Below are 22,890 nucleotides of genomic sequence, written 5' to 3'. Positions count from 1 at the left end.
ACTAGAGCAAACAAGTTGTTCAAAAGGTTCACAAATTTCATATATAAAACAGTATTAATATAATGATAAACAAGATTCACCTTTGACTAAACAAAATTAAAACCCAAAAAGAAACCATTATCAATTACTCTAATTACTTAATCTTCTCCCGAAAAATCTCTTTAATCACTAATCTTCTCAATCAAGACTTAGAATGAACCGGCATTGAAGATAACCTGCGACAAAAAAAAAATCTTAAACCCTATAAATAGATAAAGAAGAAGAAAAGAATCAAGAAAAAGAGATTTAAGGAATAAAAATTCATACTTGGGTCAGTATTAATGATCATGGCAGTTCCACCAAAACTACAAGTTCCTCCATTTTTCTTGTTCTTTTGCCAATAACTATTAAAAGCATAAGAAGCATGAGCAACTACTGTATCAGGATTATAACAACTACCATTAGGTTGAATTTCTTCACAATCACCACCACCTATTCCACAAGCATAATCAATGGCTACTTGTAAATCATTTGCAGGAACAGTTGGTTTAGCAACACACCAAAGACCCTCTTCATGATGATGATAATCTGTTGATGGTGCTGGTGCTGGTGCTGGTGATGGATTACTACAAGGTGGGTATGTGAAAATACCTGGTGGGTTTGCAGGAAAAACTAATGGTGGTGGTGATTCTATTGGAAAAGAGAATGACATTGATGGGGAAGGAGATATTTCAGCCATTAATGGTGGTGAAGCTATTTGACCAGTTTGTGGTGGTGGAGGTGGTGGTGGTGAAGGTGGGCTTTTGGTTACATATGCAGGTACTGAGTAACCGATCGAAGAACGAATCGGTGATAATGGAGTTGGTCTAGCTGGAAATGGGTCAACAACCATTGAACTACTCAAAGATGAAAGCTTCCTTTTCATGGGTTTTTGTTCTTGATCATCACTATTACTATAGATTACTACATTCATGTCAATCACATTAAAAAACCCTAATTTCTTAATGGAGTTTCTGTGAAAATCAACTAGTTTGTTGAGGGTTTTATCAGAAAAGGGAGAGGAATTTGGTGGTGGATTAACAGAGTAAGTTGAGTTTGAGTCATGAAGAAAACTTAACAGAGGGTTGATTAAAGAATGAGCTAAATCATCTTTAAATCTGTTAAAATGAGGATATAATAAACAATCTTGTGAAAAAGTAGTTGAAACTTTGATTTCTTTCTCTAAACCCCACCTAACAAGAGAGTAATAAATGTTCTTCATTGATGGAAGAACTAAACCCCAAAACTCTTTGTAATCTCTGTTACAGAGAATGTTGTTTGTTACAACAATGGTGGTGATATTAGTAGCAGGGTAGTAGGTAAGAACATGGGTTTTGACCCAACTTTCTGCCATTAAAACACTTGAAGAAATATCATTAAGATCTTCAATACTCACAGAAACAGCAAGCTTAGTGTGAGATAATGATTGAAGAACCATGGGTGTTTTTGGGTCATGGAGGTTTAACACATTAAATGATTCTTGACCTGCATCTGCAATAAAGAAAACAATAGTAAGAATCTAGAGAGAGAAAGTAAAGAGATAAATGGATTATTTATGGGGTATCTATCACTTACTAGTAAGACCCAAGAAGCAAAACAAGTAGAGAACAATGGTGATAGTAATTAGTAACTTCAACATCTTCATTAGTAGTAGTGAGTGGTATGATCAAAGAAATTAATGGAAGATTTTGAAGAACATAAAACCCTCAAAACCCTCTCTGCTGCAACTTTAATGAAAAGAAAGGAATTTGGGTATTTTAGAGTGGGGAAGTCCAAAGGTATATGAAGGAGGGGAAATATCTTGTTGGAATCTTGGGTGGAGTGTTGGAAACAAAGCAAGACTGAAAAGTGTGAAGCTCAAGACTAGAGAGAGAAAGAAAAGAGAGAGTAGTCGTTTTTGTTGGGTCTCTCTGCCTCTGCTGGTCTTTACTGTGGAAATGTGCTTTTGTTTTTTTTTTTTTTTGTTGAGGTGAAATGTGCTTTTGTTAGTAAGGTGATTGTACTACTAGTGGTTCACGAGAAATTTTCTTGAAAGAAAAGCGGCCACTACTACTACAGTATCCCATATAATTCTCAAGGCAACATGACTTTCAATTTTTTTGGGACCATAGATATCATTAGTACTAGCCATCCTTATTTCTTTTTGATTCTTTCATGTTTGAATACAATAAATCAACAAAAATCTGGATCAAGAATATGCTTTACCATTCAACTCTAGAGTATGAGTTTGTACATATTTGTTTGAGTATAAATTCCTACATATTTTCCGCTCCGTTTACACAAGTTTAAATTACGTGTGCAAGGTTTATACGAAGTTGTACATAGAGGAGAAACCCAAACACAAATTTCAAGCCGAAAAATATTTGACAATTATACCAGCACTCAGGTATATCTACTTTCGATTTTAGGATGTAAACTGTGTCAACTGGAATTGACTTTGATTGACTTCGAGTGTGTGGATGCGACTCAATTTTCACCCCCAAAAGATCGTGTTCACATTTTACCGTATAATCCTTATCATTATTTCAGCTTAACCACCACTGCCCCTGCCCATCCCCCCTCCACCCGATATCACCACCAAGATATCGTGTTCACTTTGTAAGTAAATATATATGTATGGCTTTACTCATAGTAAGGTTTGCACAAGCTTTCATATATTATGCAAGATTTACCCACAAATTTGTATGAGTTAACACATAGTTGTCCAAGTTTGCATAAGGAGGCGAAACCTGAAAAGTATTCAGATTTCACTTTTAACCAAGACGAAAAGAAAATTTGAATTGTATATATGTACACAATATGAGAAATCATAAGTATCTATATCATTTTGCGGCAAAAAATTTATACAACTTTCAAACTAAGAAGTCTTTCAAGATTTAATCAACGATATCTGGATCTCGTAATAAAAAAATTTTAAAAGACAGCGTCTGCATTACTAAAATATTTGTTTTGGAGAAAGAGATAGAATGAGTGAGAGCGAGAATGAGAGAGAGAGAGAGTGGGCGAGTGAGTGAGAGATGGAGGGTGTGGCTGTGTGAGTGAGTGTATATGTCTGACTTGCTAGTGGATAGTCGAGCGACACTTTTATGGAGGCGAGTTGTTCTTAGACATAAAGATGAGAGTAAAGAGAAAGGATAACGGGATACAAAGTTTGAAAAAGGAAGTGGAGAAAAAACTACAATCAAGTTAAAAGTTGATGGAATAATGAATTTGGGGGCGAATTTGACCCATGGATAAAAATGGGGGCACATTTTGGTGTTCGCAGCGTTAGGGGCAATTTGGAATTTATCCTTTTTAATTTCAAATAAGAATTTTAAGAAAGATGCTATTTGGGCGGACAAAGTTACATTTTTTTTTTGTTTTGTTTTTGTTAAGGACAAAGTTACATTGTTAATTCTTCATCAAATAAAAAAAGTTACATTGTTAACGCCGCACGCAAATTTGACCTTGTTGGACTAAACAACATTGTTGGAATTTTTTTTTGTATTGGTGGAGGTCTTCTTGGTCAAGCTTTTCTAAATTCATTTGGAAATATTGAGTTTCACAAATAAATCAAACAATATATGTCTATTCATCATGTTGTAATTCATTGTATCGAGTGACTTCCAAATCGACTCAATAGAAAGAAATTTGGTCCTAGACAATCGTTTTTATATTTGGAAACAAAAATCTTGAACGAAAATTCTTTGAACTAACATATTTTTTTTAATCTTATTAATATTTGAACACTCCTTATATATATATATATATATATATATATTAGGTTCTGAATTATATTTTTAAATTAATTTAATTAAATTTTGAAAAGAAAGAATCACACAATTTCAAATAGAAATATAAAGACAAAGGGAGGGAAAAACTAATACTACTTATTTTTCAGTAGACAAAATTTACATTTGATCAACATTAAAGTACATAGAATAAATTTTTTTTATCTTGTTTGCTTAATAAGGCGGACTGGCTATCTATGATAGCGGTTTCAATCTAACAAGTTTCACATTTTATTTTGATAGTATTTTAGTTGCATTTATAAAAGGTACATGTGCTATAAAAAATACACGTGCTATATAGTTTCACTCATGAAGGGCTAGATTACACTGAGGTAGGTTTAGACGATTTTCTCATAGATTTGAGTTATAACTGCTTAACACTAATGATGGATACATATGGAAATTTTAATTGCTTTTATAACTGTGAGGTGCTTGCAACAAAAAAACAAAAACATGTTTTCAACAAAAAAAAAAAAAAAGTGATTTTGGAGTAATAGTAAGGGGAGGTCACTTGGAACTTGTGGGGGCACATGCCCCACATGCCCCACATGCTCTTTGGTGGCCACGCCTCTGGTTATAAGGTATTGCGAGGCACTCTAAAAATGTTACAAAATAGTTGTAAAGTTGTCGCAGAGCGTTGCAAATTAAAAACAATAGTCGAGGAGCTGAAGACAAAAAAAATTGACTGATTCTTTTTAAACAAAGTCCAAATCTTTTAAGGGAAAGAGTTTTTCGCTGACACTATGAGATAAGAGAAAAGGACAAAATTCTTTTTAGAACGAAAGTGTGGACCTTCTCCCTCTTTTTTCATTGTTTCAACGAAGGGAATGACTCCTTCGGAAAAACTGTAGAAAAGAAAGAGAAATTTTTTGAGGAGAAAACGAGAGTTTGAGGAGAGGGGGAAGTGCAGAGAGAAAGAAAGAAAAAGAGAGAAAAAATGGTGGTGGTTGTCAGCGATGGTACCAGTGAGCATCATGAAGTAAAGATGAAGATTAGGGTGCAAATCCGTAAATATGTTAGTTCGGGTAATTGAATTGATATACAAAATCAATAGGGGTTATTCCGGTTGACAAATTCTTGCATTTTTCAGAATCGAAATTGATGCCTCAGACATCGACTTGACATATCTTCTTGATCAAGAGCAGTGCAATATATATATTTTCTTTTGAATGCATACGTGATTTGGTTTTTAATTTAGGAAATTGAGAGTTACCCGCTAATGTTTAATTAGAGATATTTCAGCTTTTGATGGTCTTTTAATTAGAAATTAGGGTTACCTTTTTAACATAAATATTTGGTGGAAGGTCCAAAATATGGACCTTAATAACACAGGAAGTTCACTATTACCACAAAATGTGCCAAAGCAGGGCCGGTCCTGAGATTTTGGAGGCCCGAAGCGAGTTATAAGAATGTGGCCCGCACGCGTTTCATAAGAAAAAAATTTGTACATAAGAATTCTCAACATTTTCCTTGCATACATGTGAGATTTAAACATGACACATGTGCTCATAACTTGCAGCCTGAATCGAGCAATCTTATTGTGTTACTCAGAAATCGACTCGGGGAAAGACATTGTACGTCCTTAGTCGATCCACCGGTCGAGTGGTTCAGCAAGTGCAGAATTCGACGAGTTGGAAGCTTGTTCATTTTCCTTTTTTCAAATAGAAAAAAATATTAAAAAATGGTTCTTTGAAAAAGAAAATGGCCAAAGAACTGGTAGTGGTTGTGGGGTTAAGGCTTAGACGCTTAGTGTGGTAGTTGTGGTGGAGAAGGTTTAGTAATGGTAGTGGTTGTGGTGTTGAAGCTTAGTAATGGTGGTGGTCGTGGTAGTGGATATACAGTGGTAGAAGTTTATAAATTATGGTGGTTGTAGTAGAGGTGCAACGGTGGAGGTTTATTAATCGTGGCGGTGGTAGAAATTTTAACTAAAGTAATTAAGAAAAATATAATTTCATGATAGTTTAGTAATCGGGTGGTAATAGTGGAAGTATATTGCAGAGGTTTGGTATTTGTGGTGGTAGTAGTGGAGGTAAATGGTAAAGATTTAGCAATTGTGGTGGTAGAAGTAAAGTATAAATAAATAAATAGATAATTTAAGAAGCAAAAAATGCTTATTGTGGGGATCGAACCCAGGTTGTCTAGGTTCTCTAACAAGTATCTTACCAATTGGGCTACTTCATGTTACTTGTTTCATTTAGTAAATATTTTAGTAAAATCATGAAAGCTGGGGCCCTTTACTTCTTTGTACTTACCCTTATTGTGAGGCCCTTTGGTCCTGGGGGCCCGAAGCGAGGCTTTGCTCGCTTCCTCCTCAGGGCCGGCCCTGTGCCAAAGGTCCTTACACATTGCTATAGTCGTATAATTTTCTCTTTTGCTTTCCGTTCATGTGATGTCCCATTTGCCGACACTTGCCTCCATATATCATTTCATCATCTTCCCATCACATTTCTATCATCTTGTTCTTTCATATTCATATTTTCCCCTTTTATCTATATTCTTTGATTTTTCAATTCATTTCATTTTTTGAATTTGCATTCTTAGGTAGATGAGATGTAATTCATGGAAATTATAAAGATCAAACGAGCTCCTCTAACATTGGTTACTAATTTGACCTATACCACATTAAATTATTTAGAATTTAGACATAAGGAATTTTAGTTTGAAATTTTATGATTTTTTTTTTGTCAAACTGTTACAGTTAGTTGACTCTAAAATGTGAGAAGAATGTTGTTGGTAAAGTAGGAAGAAGATGAACATGAGTGAGGAATAAGATAGAGATGAAAATGAAGATTTGTCCGCACAACCCATGCCAACGGATGTAAGAGGAAGAAGATAGAGAAAGACAAAAAATATTAAAGACTAAGGTTGTTTGATTTTGTAACAGTTAATTGACGCTGAATTTTTCTTTTGTTGTTAACCACTAATCTCTACAGTGAAACTTTATTTTTTTTATATTTTACACGGTCTCAGATAATAATTCAAATTATCCTCTATTGAAAGTTTATTAAAAATAGCTTTATTACTCATAATCTTAAAAAATATTTTACACGGTCGAGGTCCTAATCAACTGACCAAGTTTAATTAGAGAATTTTTGTCAAAACTCTTTATAATTATTTTGTGTTTGGTGAAAAATGAATATCTAACTTTTTATAGTCTTCAGTTCCCTAAGTATTTACATAATTTGTTACTACTTGTAAGAGGTTTACAACAGCTTGTAAAAGGATTTTAACAGCTTTAAAAAAAGTTTAAAAAGATATTGGATTTTTAACTAAACATAATACAAATTTTTTGGTTTTCAACTACACAAATTACAAATATTGAATTTTTACCCTATCAAAACATAACTTGTCTCTCTAAATTAAAAAAAATTAGAGTTGGGCCTTCGCCCAATTTCCTGATTTATTTAGAGGCTTAGGTGGTGTCTCGAAATGTCTGTATCGTGAAGCTAAAGTGTATAAATACCAGGCCCAACCCAACATTAGGGTGAAGGTTCCTCCATGGGAAAATTTACAAGCACTCGCGATTTGAAAATGGTAATGCCTATAGCTAAATCAAGAACCCCCCTAGTTTCCACTTTAGCTTTTATTTCTATTCATGGAAGATGAAATATTTGTCCACTAATTTCTTCACAAAAGAATCCTAGTATCAATCTGGATTGTTTGAGATGGTATTATGTGTATTTTACCTATTCAAAAATTCCTAGATGAGGTCGTCTAATGGCTCTCTTGAAATCCTTTGACCACTAGAAGAGAATAATCAGTGGTTTGGTTGAGAATTTAATCAAGACTTTCTAAAATAATATCAAGACTTTCTAAAATAATTGAAGTAGGGCTGGGTGGTTTCTATCCTCTCTTTTATTAAATTGACCGAATAACTATATAAATGGTTGGACAAAACCGCACGACCTATTTATAACTCTATAGGAGCCATTTATACCTATAAATTACATAAACTGATATCAAAGGGTAAATTAAGATTACAAGCCTGAATTGATACCACAACTGTCTGAGTGTTGAAGAAATGCGCGACTACAAACTGCAGAGCTAAAATGCGCCTTAAACGGATGGTTTAAGATTAAGAGTCAATTTCAGCTTTACGTGTAACATAACATAATAAAACAAAATCTGTGAAGACCTAGTAAAAGTACTAACTTATAATTATTATTTTGTTGTATTATTATTGATTATCATTTTAAGCATTTCAATGAACATAGTCTTCAAAGACACCCTTAATGAGTGGTATGTCATCCCACTTCTAATAGACAAAACTTGGTCTTTCTTTGTCTTTTTAATCCTTGTCTTACCCTACATAAGTATACTTGATCCATACGTATGTTTTTCTTCAAAGAACCCTAGTTGAATAATCATGGAAGAATCAAACCCTAGTTGTGATTTAAAGGGGTTGTTAAGAAGCTTGGCTACAAGATCCCTTATCCACATAGATTTTTAAAAAGAGTTCATCTTTGTCCAATTTGAAGATCAACCTGATGAAGGAGACGGAGGGGAAGAACTGGCCAGACTTAAATTGGGGAAGCTCTAAAAGCACCCAGTGTTATTATGTCGAGCACCCTTTTTCTATGTAAAAATAAGTGTGAAGAACAAAAAAGTCGAGCGCCTTTAGAATTTCCCATCACATTTTCTAATGTCTTATCAAACAACATAAAATAGATTACTGATTACAAAAACTTGGTTTTCTTTCCCATCAGAAAAAAAATGATTTTCTTACTCAGACATTCTAATGTATCAAACGGACCCTTAATAGAACCACTCAACCACTTTTTATTCTCTTACTAAGTAAGCTAAAATAATTGGACTATCTTGTCATAATCTTTATTAGGGTACAATTTATATATTATTTTCCGATGGTATTCAAAATTATCGTTTTTCTCGATATATATATATATATATATATATATATATATATATATATATATATATATATATCAATTTTTTTGATAAATTTCTTAAATATAATATTTCAGTACACTCAAAGGTGAAAAATAATGTCCACGCAGATAGCAATACATGATACACGGATTAAATCACAATTGTGACAAGATAGAAACATCAAACATGTAAGAACTATCTATTTCTATAAATACATAGACCTAAAGCCAAAACACTTTGATTTAATGATGTTTGAAGAAACAATCACTCCAAAAGTAATCAAACACTATGTCATGCCTACTATCTCATCAAAAAAAAAAAAAAATGTCATGCCTATTGCCTACTCATTTTCACGGATGATGATGAGCTTCCACTTACTTACACTTGGCTTACACATAAGAAAAAGGGCATATTGAACTTCAAGTATAAATATCTACTCACACACACAAACAGTCTCTCAGTCTCTACCAATCCCTCCTCTCTTGCTCTCTCTCTACATGAATAATCAATGAGAAACTACTCACTCTTCCAATACTTCTCTCTTTCTTTTCTCTTACTAAGTCTTCCAAATCTCACACATCAATATGGCTGTAATGACAAGATTTCAATAACCTTACCATTTTGCAACACTTCTTTACCTTACAAAGATAGAGCTAATGACTTGGTCACTCGGCTTACCCTCCAAGAGAAGGTCCAACAACTTGTAAACACAGCCTCAGGCGTGCCAAGACTCGGTATTCCGAGCTACGAGTGGTGGTCCGAAGCACTACATGGTGTTTCGAATACTGGTCCTGGCGTTCATTTCAATTCCACCGTGCCCGGTGCAACTAGTTTTCCTGCCGTTATTCTATCAGGGGCAACGTTTAATTCAACGTTATGGTATCGAATGGGAAGTGTGGTTTCAACAGAAGCTAGAGCTATGTATAATGTGGGCCTTGCCGGGTTAACGTATTGGAGCCCGAATGTTAACGTATATCGCGACCCAAGATGGGGTAGAGGCCAAGAGACACCAGGAGAAGATCCATTTTTGGTATCTAAGTATGCTGTGAATTATGTGAGGGGACTTCAAGAGATGGGCCAAGAAGAGAATACCACCACAAGTGATAAACTCAAGGTTTCTAGTTGTTGCAAGCATTATACTGCTTATGATTTAGATAATTGGAAAGGCGTTGATCGATTTCATTTTGATGCTAAGGTAACTAGTTCCATCTTACACTAAATTGTTAGTTTCGGAAATTTGATTTTGCATAAAACATTGTCGATGTTATATTTTATACAGATATACTCGTGTTCGTGGGTAATCATAGTAAACTCAACTTATATACTAAGGTCATTTGAAATATTGATGATGCAGGTAACATTGCAAGACCTAGAGGATACATATCAGCCACCATTTAAAAGTTGTGTTATTGATGGACATGTGAGCAGTGTGATGTGTTCATATAACAGGGTGAATGGTATTCCTACTTGTGCTGATCCTGACCTCCTTAAAGGCATTATCAGAGATCAATGGGGTCTTGATGGGTAAACATTTTTTTTTCTCTGCAAAAATTCTAGATGTATAGACAGTCAGATTTGTAAATCTCTTATAGACTATGAAAGATCAATGTTGATTTCATCGGTATCATAAAAGAGCTAAAACTCTAACAAATACTTACTACTGTGAGAATAGACCCACATGGGAGAAGGGCTATCTAGAAACCAAGAATATAATGTCTAGGTCCTTTCCACTTATTGCCAATCGGTTTTGAGTTGGATGACCAGAAACTTAACAACTACCAAACTAATATAAGTTTATTTTGAACAGATATATTGTTTCGGATTGTGATTCCATTCAAGTCTATTACAACTCCATAAATTACACTGCAACTCCTGAAGATGCTGTTGCTTTAGCTCTAAAAGCAGGTTTAGACTTAAACTGTGGGAATTTCTTAGGTAAATATACTGAAAGTGCAGTTAAACAAGGCAAAGTTTCTGAATCTTTAGTAAACCAGGCATTGATAAACAACTATATTGTGCTAATGAGATTAGGTTTCTTTGATGGTGATCCTACAAAACTCCCATTCGGAAATCTAAAACCGTCCGATATATGTACGGATGATCATAAGAATTTAGCCCTAGAAGCTGCTAAACAAGGGATAGTTTTACTAGAAAACAATGGTACCTTACCTTTAAATTCAAAAACCACAAGAAAACTAGTTGTTGTAGGACCGAATGCTAATGCTACACGAACGATGATAAGTAATTACGCGGGTATCCCTTGTGGGTACATTAGTCCTTTACTAGGGCTACAAAAGTATGCCACCGTGATCTACGAGCCGGGCTGTGCTAATGTTAGTTGTAGTGATGCAAGTTTGATAGAAAAAGCGGCAAAAGCAGCCTCGTCGAAAGTAGATGCAACTGTGGTGATAGTAGGACTTGATCAGAGTATTGAAGCTGAAGAATTGGATAGAGTGAACTTGACATTGCCAGGATTTCAAGAGAAACTTGTTTTGGATGTGGCAAATTCGGCTAATGGTCCTGTTGTACTAGTGATCATGTCAGGCGGGGCGATAGACGTATCGTTTGTCAAGAATGTGAGTAAAATTGTAGGGATTTTGTGGGTCGGATATCCTGGACAATTGGGAGGAGAGGCCATAGCTCAAGTCATATTTGGAAACTATAATCCAGGTCAGTATTTAAAAAATAGTTGTTATAACGAAAATACGTACCTCACTTTTTCATTTTCTTCAACATAACATTTTTTATTAGATTTTTCTTCGACGGTTAAATAGCCGTGTTTTTCTCAAATAGCGAAAGGACGGCTCATTGTAACAACTTTTTTTTTTACCGAAATTCAGGTGGAAGGTCGCCCTTTACGTGGTACCCACAGAAATACGTAGATGAAATACCAATGACGGATATGAACATGAGACCAAACAGTACGCGGAACTATCCAGGTCGGACATACAGGTTCTATTCCGGTCCAACTTTATACAATTTCGGACATGGTCTAAGCTATTCACAATTCTTCAACTTCGTAAAATATGCTCCTTCGACTATACAAATTCCATTAAACGCATCTTATTACGACATCCTTTTATTCAACACAACTCAATTAGAATCCAACGGCGAAGCAATGGACATATCACAAGTGAAATGTCAAGATCTAGGGTTCGACCTCGAGATCGGTGTCAGAAATCGAGGAGAGAGAAATGGAAGCCAAGTGGTGTTAGTCTTTTGGATCCCACCAAGTTCAGACAAGATAATTGGATTACCAAAAAAGCAGTTGATTGGGTTTGAGAGAGTTGAAGTAATGAAAGGTAAAGAAGAGAGTGTGAAAATAAGAGTAGAAGTTTGTAAGGATTTGAGTGTTGTTGATGGAGAAGGGAAGAGGAAACTGATTTTAGGTAAACATGTGTTTGTAATTGGGTCATCTAGTGATCATCAAGTGAGACATAGATTTTATGTTAGAGTGAGAAAAAATGAGGAGGAAGTCATGTTGTCTATGTAATATTAGTATTTTATTTATAGTGCTATTAGTATGTGGTTTGGAAATTGATTATGAACTCTATTATTGAGATTATGAGCTTGGATTAATAGTCGAAAATCATAATCATGTGCTTTTTTATTTGTCTTTGTTCGACGTTACAAAAAACTAAGAAAATAATTAGACATTTCATTCAACCACTATTAAAAAAAAGAGGAATTGTATTAGTGTTAGTTTTGAAAAACTTAAATTGTCAATGCAAGAATGTCCCTTGACGAAGTAAATTATCTTTTTAGTTTATATACTAATCACCGAGGTCGTCCTCTTCATATAATTATGCAACATGTGAAGTGTATTTGTTTTATACATACAAGACAATTAAGATGGGTATTTTCATACATACATGTTGAAGAGGCTTTATATTTTTAAAATCTTGTACTCCTTTTGGCTTCAAATATACTTTGTACATAACTAATTCCATGTTTAGATCCATATCAACTTGTCAATAAAAAGTGATTATAAGATAAACAAAAGATAACACTATGAGGGCAAAAGTAGATGCTTTACTTGAGGTGGGGATTGAATAAAGTTAAGATAAAAGAAGAAGAAAAGATAATTCTACTGCTTCCTTTGTGTAAAGACCCTAGAGAGAGTCAGAGAGAGAGAGAGAGTCAGAGAGAGAGAGAGAGTCAGAGAGAGAGAGAGAGAGAAGGGTGTGCTCTTGGGGAAGGTATTAGCATTAAGATTAGAGAGATAATCAAACATGTTTGACATCAAAGTACACATTTCTTTTAATAATTAAACAAAAAGTTCTTTCAAGTTTCTTCCCACTCCATTTATTCTGCTAAAATATGACTTTTACCATTCTATTTTTGACTTTACCTTTTAACTACCCTAGTGAAAAGTTAGTCCAGATTGATACAAGAGAGATGATATTTAGCTCGAAAATGAGAGTCGACCACCGCTCGAAAGTTTATGTAGCTGGCTCACATTGGTCTGGGTGTTTTTCTCTCCACATGCTCGAACAATGGGAACCGGCCACATCAACTTTCGAGCAGTAGTCCGCCTCTCTTTTCAAGCCAAATAACATTTGTCTTGATACATTTGGACTACCATCATTTTCACATCTTTCTCATTTGTTTTAGCCCTATATTTGAACGAAACTTTGAAATTCCTCAAAATATTCTATAAAAAAAAGCCGTTAATGAGGATAGTAAGGTAATTTACTTGCACGACAAGAACAAATCTTCATGATTATTGAAGTTCTTTTGATTCCATCTCCAATCTGTAACCAATACAAAAAAAAATATATTAGTTAATACGAAAAGAAATTTAAAAAATATCATTAAACAAACAACCCAAAAGATTAAAGAAGAAAAGTAAGATTCTTCAAGGGAACAAAATGAGATAACTTCCACCAAGGACTTCACAAGCACCGCCCACATTTTAACCCTTTTTTTGGCCCACTCCCAAAATTAATTTTCACACCCAAACAAAATCTTCAAATTAGTAAATTATAGCCATTGGCTTCACTTGCCCAAAACTAACCTACCAATCAAATTCCTGGTCTTGGGTCTTTTGAGAAAAAAAAAATTATTGAAGAATATATCAGACTAGAGGCTACTGGTGAAGTACTGAAGTCAGCAAAGAATCCAGATCTTGCTGCCAATGGAGGCTTCCTCTCCCTTCAAGGACCTGTTATCATAATTTGGAAAACAAATATACAATGAAGTAAGAGAGAGAAACTTCAATTTAGAGAGAGAAAGAGAGACCATGAGACTTCACCCTCTTCTCAGTTTTGTACTAGTTGTATCTTTTGTTATAGACCCATCAAGAGGGACAACTGAAATTCAGAATTCTGGTGAAGTTCACAGGAGAATTCTACACCAGCCATTGTTTCCAGTTGATTCTTCACCTCCATCTTCTTCAATAGAGTCTCCTCCTCCTCCTGATTTCTCAGATGATACCCCCGATGAACCTTTCCTTGGCGAGGTCCCAACGGGTGTGGTACCCGATCAGAACAACCAACCTCCACCACCACCACCACCACCAGCAACAACTCTTGTTGCAGGTGGTGTGCCTACTACAGTTCCATTTGCAACTCAACCTCCAAAACCCACAAAAAGAGTTGCAGTTGCAATATCTGTCGCCATTGTTACATTAGGAATGCTCTCTGGTTTGGCATTCTTTTTATACCGATATAGAGATAAACATTCACTTGAATCTCAGAAGCTTGTTGGGGAGAATTCTCGACAGTTTTCTCAAGAAGCTTTACCCCCTGCTTCTTTTAACCATCATCACTATCTAGCAACAATGGAGTCTTCTTCAAATAGGATAAACAATGGAGATGCCATTAATGAGACTTCGTCTCCTTATCACAAATTAAGTTCTATTCGTAGATCGGAGATGAACCATCCAAGTCCCGATCTTCAACCATTGCCACCATTACCTAGAGCCGCCTGTAGGATTTCCCCGACAAGCAACTTGAAAGAAGCTACACATCGAACTTCTTCTGCCATTTCTTCTGACGAGGAAACTCTATGCTCCCCCAAAACGTCAGCTGCTGACAATGATGACAAACCTTACCTGCCTATTTCTCGAAATACCAGTGCCAAGGGACCAACTTATACTAGTAATTCTGTACCACATTCAAGGAGAACTTCACCAAGATCTCGTCTTTCGAATTCTTCTCCAGATGTAAAACTAGCTTCGGCGTCACCACCATTGCCACCACCACCATCACATCACAGCAGGGATCAATATGATCAACCTAAAACTCCATCACCTTCAAGTAGGAGATCGAAATTTGCATCACCACCTTCACCACCACCCAATTTAGTCCTCCCTTCATCACTAAATGGTCAATTTACACAGACATGTAAATTTAGGGTCGTACCTCCACCACCGCCTCCGCCCCCACCTCCACCCCCACCACGTCCACCGCTGCCACCAAAACAATCCACAGTAAGATCTTCCGTAAGAAATTCTAGTCCAATTACAGTTAAAGGATTTCACATGCCTACATCTTCGATGGCTACTCCAAAAGAAAACACTTGTAAAGAAGTACCGGTACCCATTGCAGAGGTTACTCAAGTCAGCAATTCAGAGCCACTTAATGAGGTAGACGAGAAAGATGAAGTAAAAACCAAGTTAAAACCTCTACATTGGGATAAGGTAAAAGCAAGTTCAGATCGGGCAATGGTGTGGGATCAAATGAAATCGAGCTCCTTTCAGTAAGTAGACACTGGACAGTTATGTTACCATTATTGTGGTAGGCTGGTAGAATTTGAAGAAACACAATTTTTATCCTGAACTTCTTATCTTTGTTTTCAGATTGAACGAGGATATGATTGAGACACTATTTGGATGCAACAAACTAAACGGAGTTGAGAAAGAACAAACCAGAAAACCAGGTTTCCCTTCTGCGGAAGCTGAAAACAGAGTATTGGATCCAAAGAAGTCGCAGAACATAGCCATACTTTTAAGGGCATTGAATGTAACAAGAGATGAAGTATCTGAAGCACTTCTAGACGGTAAATACCTTGATCTTTTTCACCTTCTAGGACTAAACTTTCACATTCTTGCACCATATGAATAATAAATGTTACCTTTTGTCTTTATGATAGTAGTAGTCAGGACCAGCCAACCAGGGCTCTACTTCAATGAAAGCTCAAGAGTAACAAAATTGCAAATGAGATTCATATAAGTTAAATAAAAACTTGCATTTACCAAAGTATAAACTCTTAGGTTTCGCTTAGTACGCCGACAAATTTTGCAAATTGTTAGCCCGCATGAATTTGTCAAAATAGGGTGTGAAAATTTGTATCTTATGCATAGCTACAAATGTGAAATGTAGAAACCCTATTTTACCAAATTCATGAGTGATAAATTAGAAACCGGTCCATGTGATATCCCTTAAATAAACACCACCAAGGCATGAATTAATGTGATGATTTGCAAAGAAGTAAAACAGATACGAACCCTAGGTTAATACCATTCCGATGTCATGCCCTACCTTGATGTGCTCCTTGACGTCCATAAACCTAATGATTCACCCAATTAATTATCAGATAGAATCATCTCTAAGTTTGTCATTCCGAGCTCAGAGAAGCACTGCGAGAATGATACATATTCAAATTAGAGAACGAACTGACCCATAAATAGTTGGCAACAAAATAACCTAATAGATTGGAAAGAATACTTTACATTGTTATCCAACTATTCTATGACAGGAACTATCTTACTTTCAGGTAACTGTTCTTCTCCTACATTGCCAATGTGAACTACAAATTCAGAAATTACTGTAGTTTATAATCTCTATAAGTTACACGAATCAGATATCTTGCATTTCATTTCGAACATATCACATACATATTTTGATGAACAGGTAATCCAGAAGGCTTGGGTTCAGATCTTTTGGAAACTTTGGTAAAGATGGCTCCAACAAAAGAGGAAGAATTAAAACTCAGAAACTATAATGGTGATATAACAAAACTAGGATCTGCTGAGAGGTTCCTCAAATCCGTGCTGGAAATACCAGACGCCTTCAAAAGAGTTGATGTCATGCTGTACCGGGCCAATTTCGACACTGAAGTGAAATACCTGAGGAAGTCTTTTGAAACCTTAGAGGTAATGTTCGCTATCTAATTTATTGTGTACTAAAACCCTCAAGGTGTGCTTCATTAAACACAGATATTCCTAAAATCACAAAATATTTGATAAATCAAATAGTGAATTAATCTTACCCCCTGATGAAATCCATGATTTACATTTTGCAGGCAGCATGCATAGAGCTAAAGAATAGTCGGTTATTCCTCAAACTCCTAGAAGCAGTTCTTCGAACAGGAAACCGAATGAATGTTGGCACTAACAGAGGCGATGCAAGAGCTTTTAAGCTTGACACACTCCTAAAACTAGTAGATATCAAAGGAATAGATGGAAAGACGACATTGCTTCATTTTGTAGTCCAAGAGATAATTAGATCAGAAGGCGAAGCTTCCGATCCTATACCGGATAATCTTCCCATCAAAACTTACCCCAAACTGAAAGAAGATGACTTCAGGAAACAAGGTTTGCAGGTTGTGGGCGGACTGAGTAGGGATCTTGGCAGTGTTAAGAAATCAGCAGGAATGGATTCAGATGTTTTAAGCAGCTACTTATCGAAACTCGAAGTTGGACTCAACAAAGCCAGGTCGGTTTTGCAATACGAGAAACCAGATTCACAAGGGAAGAAGTTTTTCGAAGCAATGAGGTTGTTCCTCAATGAGGCTGAACATGAGATACTTATAATTAAAGCCGAAGAAAAGAGGGCCTTATCCCACGTAAAAGAGGTAACAGGGTATTTCCACGGAGACACAACAAAAGAAGGCGCTCACCCTTTTAGAATCTTTGTGATTGTCAGAGATTTCCTCAATGTGTTGGATCAAGTATGTAGAGAAGTGGGACAAATGCACGAGAAAACAATGGTTGGTACTGCTAGATCATTCCGAATATCTGCAAATGCTTCACTACCAGTTTTAAGTAGGTTTAATAGAAGACAAGATGATAGTACTTCGGACGAGGATAGCTCTTCTCCATAATTCTACACGAACATAGTAAAGCACCTGCATTTTCTTCAAGAGCCAATAAGACCAACACGGAAAAATTACGAAGCTTATCTAGGCAAGCCAATCAGATAAGATCATCAAAGAAAAAAATTGAATAAGCTTCACCCTACCCTTTCGGAGAGTTATACCGAATAAACATGACTTTAATGAGCGTGATGGTTATGAGTTGCCAAAGCGATAAACATCAGAAATCACTTTCAGAAGTGATCAAATGGTAGAGTAAAACAAGTAGTTTCTCTGTAGTTCATCGATCAAATTCGCAATGTTAATATAGTCTAAAGATTTATTCTTGGTCCCAAAAATTTCAGTTAAAACACAAGCATCGCAGTTAGAACAAACTACTATTTTTGTAAATTCAGTAAATAAATGTCTTTTTTTTTCGCAAATCAAACTCATCAAATGTTTTCTCCAATATTCGTTGCTTCTCCCATTTCACTGATATATATATATTTACTGGTATTGGTATCTGCAACTTGTACTAGACTACTATGAATTAGGGTTTTTATTTCTACCGTTGAATTTAACCCTAGTTATTTCTCTTTGAACATTTCACAACTTCAATGCTTAATAATAACCAGGAAGCTTTTAAGAAATTGGATACCCTAAACTCCTCTTTCTTAAGTGTTGACATCTACCCAAAGTTGACACAACTGATTCTTCTTTATTTGAATCTATTTTTTTTTGTCAACCACTTTCACATGAATCGAGTAGTAAGTTAAAGAGCATTGTTTTGGCATATCCGAAAACAAACCAAACAGTTCAACAAAAAACTCAATCTGGTCTCGACCTATGGGTCCCCCCGAACTTCCCTTATGTTAAAATTAATGTAGACGCATCTTATACTTCTATGGATACTAACATTGGCATAAGTCTTATAGTTCATAATGCAGATTCGAATTTTGTAGAAGCAAAGGTAACTACTTCTAGAGCTAGAACTAGTGAAGAAAGCGAAGTACTAGCGATACTCCAGGGTATAGAATGGGCAGTGGAACACCATCATAATACTATTATCATTGAGAGCGATAACATGAACCTCATTCAACACTTAAATAACCCGAGACATATCATTCAGTGGCAATCAAGGACACATATTAAGAAAATCAAAGACATCAGTAACAAGCTAGAAAGTGTGAAGTTCAAACATATCAAAAGAAGTCTGAACTACCTAGCAGACAAGCTAGCGAAATGGGCTCGTAAGAAAGATCGATCGAAGAAAGTACCTTATTTTCTAGTTAGTAAAAAAAAAAAAAAAAAAAAAAATTCCCTCAAAAAACAAAAAAAAAAAAGTTAAAGAGCATTCTTTGGATGAGTAAATTAGTTTCTGGTTACCTAAAAGTTCAGGGAATTGAATGAAACTGAAATATCTAGGGCATGATAATCTTTGTTTGTTCTTCAACAATAATAAATGGAAAGATAATTACTACAGTTTTGATTAGAGTAAGGGAGGAACAAAAAGATTGCTATAAGTTCACTTTACCTCTCTATCTAGATTTTATTCTTCTCTATGACCTGCTAGTTGGGAAGTAATCTCTGAGGGTTGAGAAGGAGGATATGATTTCAACTCCGAACTTCGTATCGCCGATCAGTTTTCCGAGGATTTTAAATTTCCCCTCGAAGTCCCCTTTCCCAGTTTTTTGTTCTCAAAAAGAAATTGAAAAACTATCACTCAACATTCGAATACAACATATCTATCTAGCTCTTCATGTTAATGAATATTTGTCAATAAATGGTTGATAAATTTTTTTGCTTGGGTGAGTCATTGATTTAGGTCTCAAAAAATTGCCTATAATTTCTCCGTCATCTCTGTTGGTTGTTGAAATCGAAGTCGATTTTGACTCGATCAGACTCGTCATTGATTTAGGTCTCAAATTCCGGATGAATGATATATTCAAGTTTAAAGTTTGGATGAAGTACGCTTAATTTAGAGACCAAGGGTGTTTGTAAGTGCGGGCCGGCAATTTTAGATCGTTTGTTTTTTCACTTAATAAGTGAATATCACTTATAAGTGGGGTCAAAGTAAGTGCAAAAAAGTAAGCTCTAATCTGGAGCTTACTTTTTTGCACTTACTTTCTAAGTGCTAAAAAAGACATTTCTATCCCTACCGAATATAATAATTATCAACATAATTATAACTAAAAATAAAATCTTAAACAATTGATAAGTAAAAATTTTTTTTATAACTTTATCAATGACTCTTTTCCTACTTCACTCATCATTCACCCAAGCTTTTCTCTTAAATTTTTTTCACATCTCTTCTTTTTTTTTTTTTTTTTTTTGAAGTCAAGGGAACCATTTCCATTAATAAGTGATAAAATCACATTGTTTACATGGATGATACATCATTTATTTCTCTCCTCTGAAAACTTCATGAGAGTTACATACCTTTAAATGCAAAGTGCCTCATGAAGAGAAAGAAATGGGACTAGACACTGACTCAAAACAAAAGACCCTAAAGGCCGACAAAAGATCCTAAAGATCGTGAATGAAAAGACCCTAAAGGTCGACAAAATATTACAGTAAAATAAATACAAGAACCACCGCCTTCTTGCCGAAAAACCGTCGCCGTCACCGGAAAACCGCCGCCGACACCGGAAAATCGCTTCCGTCACCGGAAAATCGTCGCCATCATACCACCATAGAAATCACATTACCACCACACCACGTCATGGTTGACTACCACTTTTGATTTCTACTTCTCCCAATTTCGTTCTGTTTCTGAGAATTTGATTTTATATTTCATATCCCAGACAAAGAGAAAACTCAAAAGTTTGAAAATCCAATAATGAATACGATTTCTCGGTCTCTTTCTCTAGATCTCTTCTCCAAGCAGAAGATTCTCACTACTAGAAGATTGTAACAGTTGATGATTCATCCATGGATAATTCTCGTCCTAAAACTCTTCATCCATGATAGGTTGAATCTTGTTGGGGTTTTGATCAAAACTTCCAGAGATTATAATCTAGGGTTTTTACTGTCTATGTAACCCCAATTAAGAGAGATCCAAGATTCATTTGCAAGCAAAGAAGAAACAATCAAACAAACTTCATTAACCTAGTATGTAAAAGAAAGTGCAGGACGAATATGTAGTTACTCACGGACTATCTACAAGAAACTATATAAAGAAAAACTTACGAACTACTAAAGGTAAGAGGGATCCGGCGAAGGGAAGACCCTTCGCCGGACGGAAATCATAGATCTGAGAAAAACGGTTAGAGAGAGATTTTAGAGAGAGAGAGAGGCTTCTTATTACCCTATAGAAGTGGGGATCTCTCCCCTATTTCATCAACATCTTACATCTCTTCTTTCATTAATCACGAAACCACCCAAAGTCTATGATGCAACGTAAGTTCTTTCTCCTTCCTAATTTTTAATTATTTGAGGTTAATATTTTCAACATAAAGTATTCATAAATCGTATTTATCTTATATCCAAACTCACGAGCATAATGAATTAGTATGAAATGCTAATATGTAAATACTTTAAGGTCGAAATAGACAATTTCTTATTTTTATGACATTTAGAATTAATATAAAAACAAAAATCAATCACTTAGAAGTAATAGAAAACAAACGCCATATCACTTACAAGTGATATCACTTACTAAGTGATTATCACTTAGTAAGTGGTAGCATTTATGAGTGCTAAAAAATCAAACACCCTCACGAGACAAAAAAAAAATTAATTTGGGAATCATTTGAAAAAGCAAGCACGTCCAACGGCCGCCGCTCGATCCAAAGGCTCGCGTTCTACCCGATCTAACAGTTGCCACTTGCATCTTAATGAGTACATAACCAATTCCAATATAAAGATATCGAAAGAACTCTAGTACTCATTCCAATTCACTATCTTATTCTCTTCTTTTCTGAATTCAGTAATTCCAAGAGTGTATGAATATAATTTTGATTTCAGAAGCTTTCTAGTTTGTCTCGAGAAAGAAGAATTCTAGTGTGTCTAGAACTTGAAGTCTGACCCATTTTAGTGTTTACAAGATCAAGTTACATCAACCAAAGAGCTCATTCTATTTCGAAGGTTCGTCCGCTTTCAGAACTGTAAATTATCATCACAACTCTGAAAAGAATAGTCGGTGTAATCCGGAAGCATACACTCAAATTGTTGGTAGTGTTATAGGGGTGAAAAATGTTTTATTCTCGCCGACTAAAATCTTTTCTGTCTAACTCAATTAAACCAAAAAAAAGTTCACTAATAAACGATACTCATTTATCGTATATCTCTCTGTAAGTTGGAGAAAGAAAGTATTATACTTTTAGAATAAACTGAAACTCTGTCTTAATCAAGATAAGACAGAGAGATCGTAATCTCGATTCAAACCAGAGAAACAACTCTGATTGCATATAATTTCTTCGCCATCCCTTGTCCATCACTTTCTTCCTTTTAATCTTTATAGTTGAAGCTAAATTAAGGACAACGTATCTTAGTCATAAGTTAGCCATAAATAAATCTAAACCATGTAATGTCATTGTTTAAAACAAATTTGAAATGGTAGTCATGAAACATAAAAGAGCTCTTCTCTTTTGTTGTATAGGTATCTATGTGTTCTCCACTCATTGTCATATCTTGGTAGCTCCCTGTAAACTGGGTATACAAGCTTAACATTATGTCAGAGCTAGGTGTACAAATAACACTGACTAAACGTGCTCCAAATCATGCAACAGACCGACAAAAATTTTGTGTTATGCTAAAAGAAAAGGCTGACAGGAGAAGTATGAGCACGTAGGCAAAGAAAACAATAATATAATATGCTAACATACCCGAATTAGTTCTCACATATAACACAAAACACTTAGCAAGAGAGAAGTGTGGTGACAATTTTCCGCCGACAAAGAATGTCAAAGTACTGAGATCATAAGGTATAACACAAAACACTCAACAAGAGAAGTGTGGCAAAAAATTTCCATGAAAAAAAGAATGTCAACCGTAAGACATTGTAATGTCTTTACTCATTGTCAACTGATTTCTGATTGGACACGTACACTTACCAGCGTGAGTGCCAGCACTTCAACATATTCAAGAAAAAAGCTACATAAGGTGGCCAAACTATTGTCAATTAATTTGGAGTAGAATGACACAATTTTACCAGCATCAATTCCGCCCGTGAGTGCAAGTCCTTTAGAAGACTCGA

The 22,890-nt window shown here is 35.4% G+C and overlaps 3 protein-coding genes and 1 long non-coding RNA gene across 7 annotated transcripts; 2 read left to right on the top strand and 2 right to left on the bottom strand.

The window, feature by feature from the left end:
* Positions 1-15: 15 nt before the first annotated feature.
* Positions 16-1,969, bottom strand: LOC147532506 (O-Glycosyl hydrolases family 17 protein). Its single transcript, XM_086647110.1, has 3 exons — positions 1,594-1,969; positions 307-1,509; positions 16-215 (listed from the first exon to the last, which is right to left on the bottom strand). Exons 1-3 carry the CDS (start codon positions 1,661-1,663, stop codon positions 178-180), a joined length of 1,311 nt encoding a protein of 436 aa, XP_086503236.1. The 5' UTR covers positions 1,664-1,969; the 3' UTR covers positions 16-177.
* A 7,144-nt stretch (positions 1,970-9,113) lies between these two features.
* LOC147532505 (Glycosyl hydrolase family protein) lies at positions 9,114-12,240 on the top strand. Of its 2 annotated transcripts, XM_086649443.1 has the most exons (5): positions 9,130-9,870; positions 10,030-10,199; positions 10,483-10,610; positions 10,707-11,345; positions 11,516-12,240. In XM_086649443.1, the coding sequence occupies exons 1-5, from the start codon at positions 9,184-9,186 to the stop codon at positions 12,166-12,168; spliced, it is 2,277 nt and encodes a 758-aa protein (XP_086505569.1). In that variant the 5' UTR covers positions 9,130-9,183; the 3' UTR covers positions 12,169-12,240. The 2 variants fall into 2 exon arrangements, with proteins under 2 accessions (XP_086505568.1, XP_086505569.1); XM_086649442.1 differs by having other exon boundaries at positions 9,114-9,870; positions 10,483-11,345.
* Positions 12,241-12,865: 625 nt separating this feature from the next.
* On the bottom strand, positions 12,866-19,457 carry LOC147532503 (uncharacterized). 3 transcript variants are annotated; one of them, XR_015227987.1, is made up of 5 exons: positions 19,228-19,457; positions 16,890-17,747; positions 16,160-16,257; positions 13,697-15,798; positions 12,866-13,429 (listed from the first exon to the last, which is right to left on the bottom strand). It is a non-coding gene; the product is annotated as an uncharacterized LOC147532503 (long non-coding RNA). The 3 variants fall into 3 exon arrangements; XR_015227988.1 differs by lacking the exon at positions 12,866-13,429 and adding an exon at positions 16,351-16,409 and having other exon boundaries at positions 15,753-15,798; XR_015227989.1 differs by lacking the exons at positions 12,866-13,429; positions 13,697-15,798; positions 16,160-16,257 and adding an exon at positions 16,351-16,427.
* Positions 13,680-18,136, top strand: FH6 (formin homolog 6). Its single transcript, XM_086649441.1, has 4 exons — positions 13,680-15,377; positions 15,478-15,677; positions 16,532-16,773; positions 16,923-18,136. The coding sequence occupies exons 1-4, from the start codon at positions 13,918-13,920 to the stop codon at positions 17,721-17,723; spliced, it is 2,703 nt and encodes a 900-aa protein (XP_086505567.1). The 5' UTR covers positions 13,680-13,917; the 3' UTR covers positions 17,724-18,136.
* Positions 19,458-22,890: the final 3,433 nt, after the last annotated feature.

Source organism: Eschscholzia californica, unplaced genomic scaffold (genome assembly GCF_041429995.1).
Source record: "Eschscholzia californica isolate CP2 unplaced genomic scaffold, dmEscCali1.0.p SCAF_6, whole genome shotgun sequence".
NCBI classification, from domain to species: Eukaryota; Viridiplantae; Streptophyta; class Magnoliopsida; order Ranunculales; family Papaveraceae; genus Eschscholzia; species Eschscholzia californica.
This window is presented reverse-complemented; position numbering and strand designations above follow the sequence as displayed.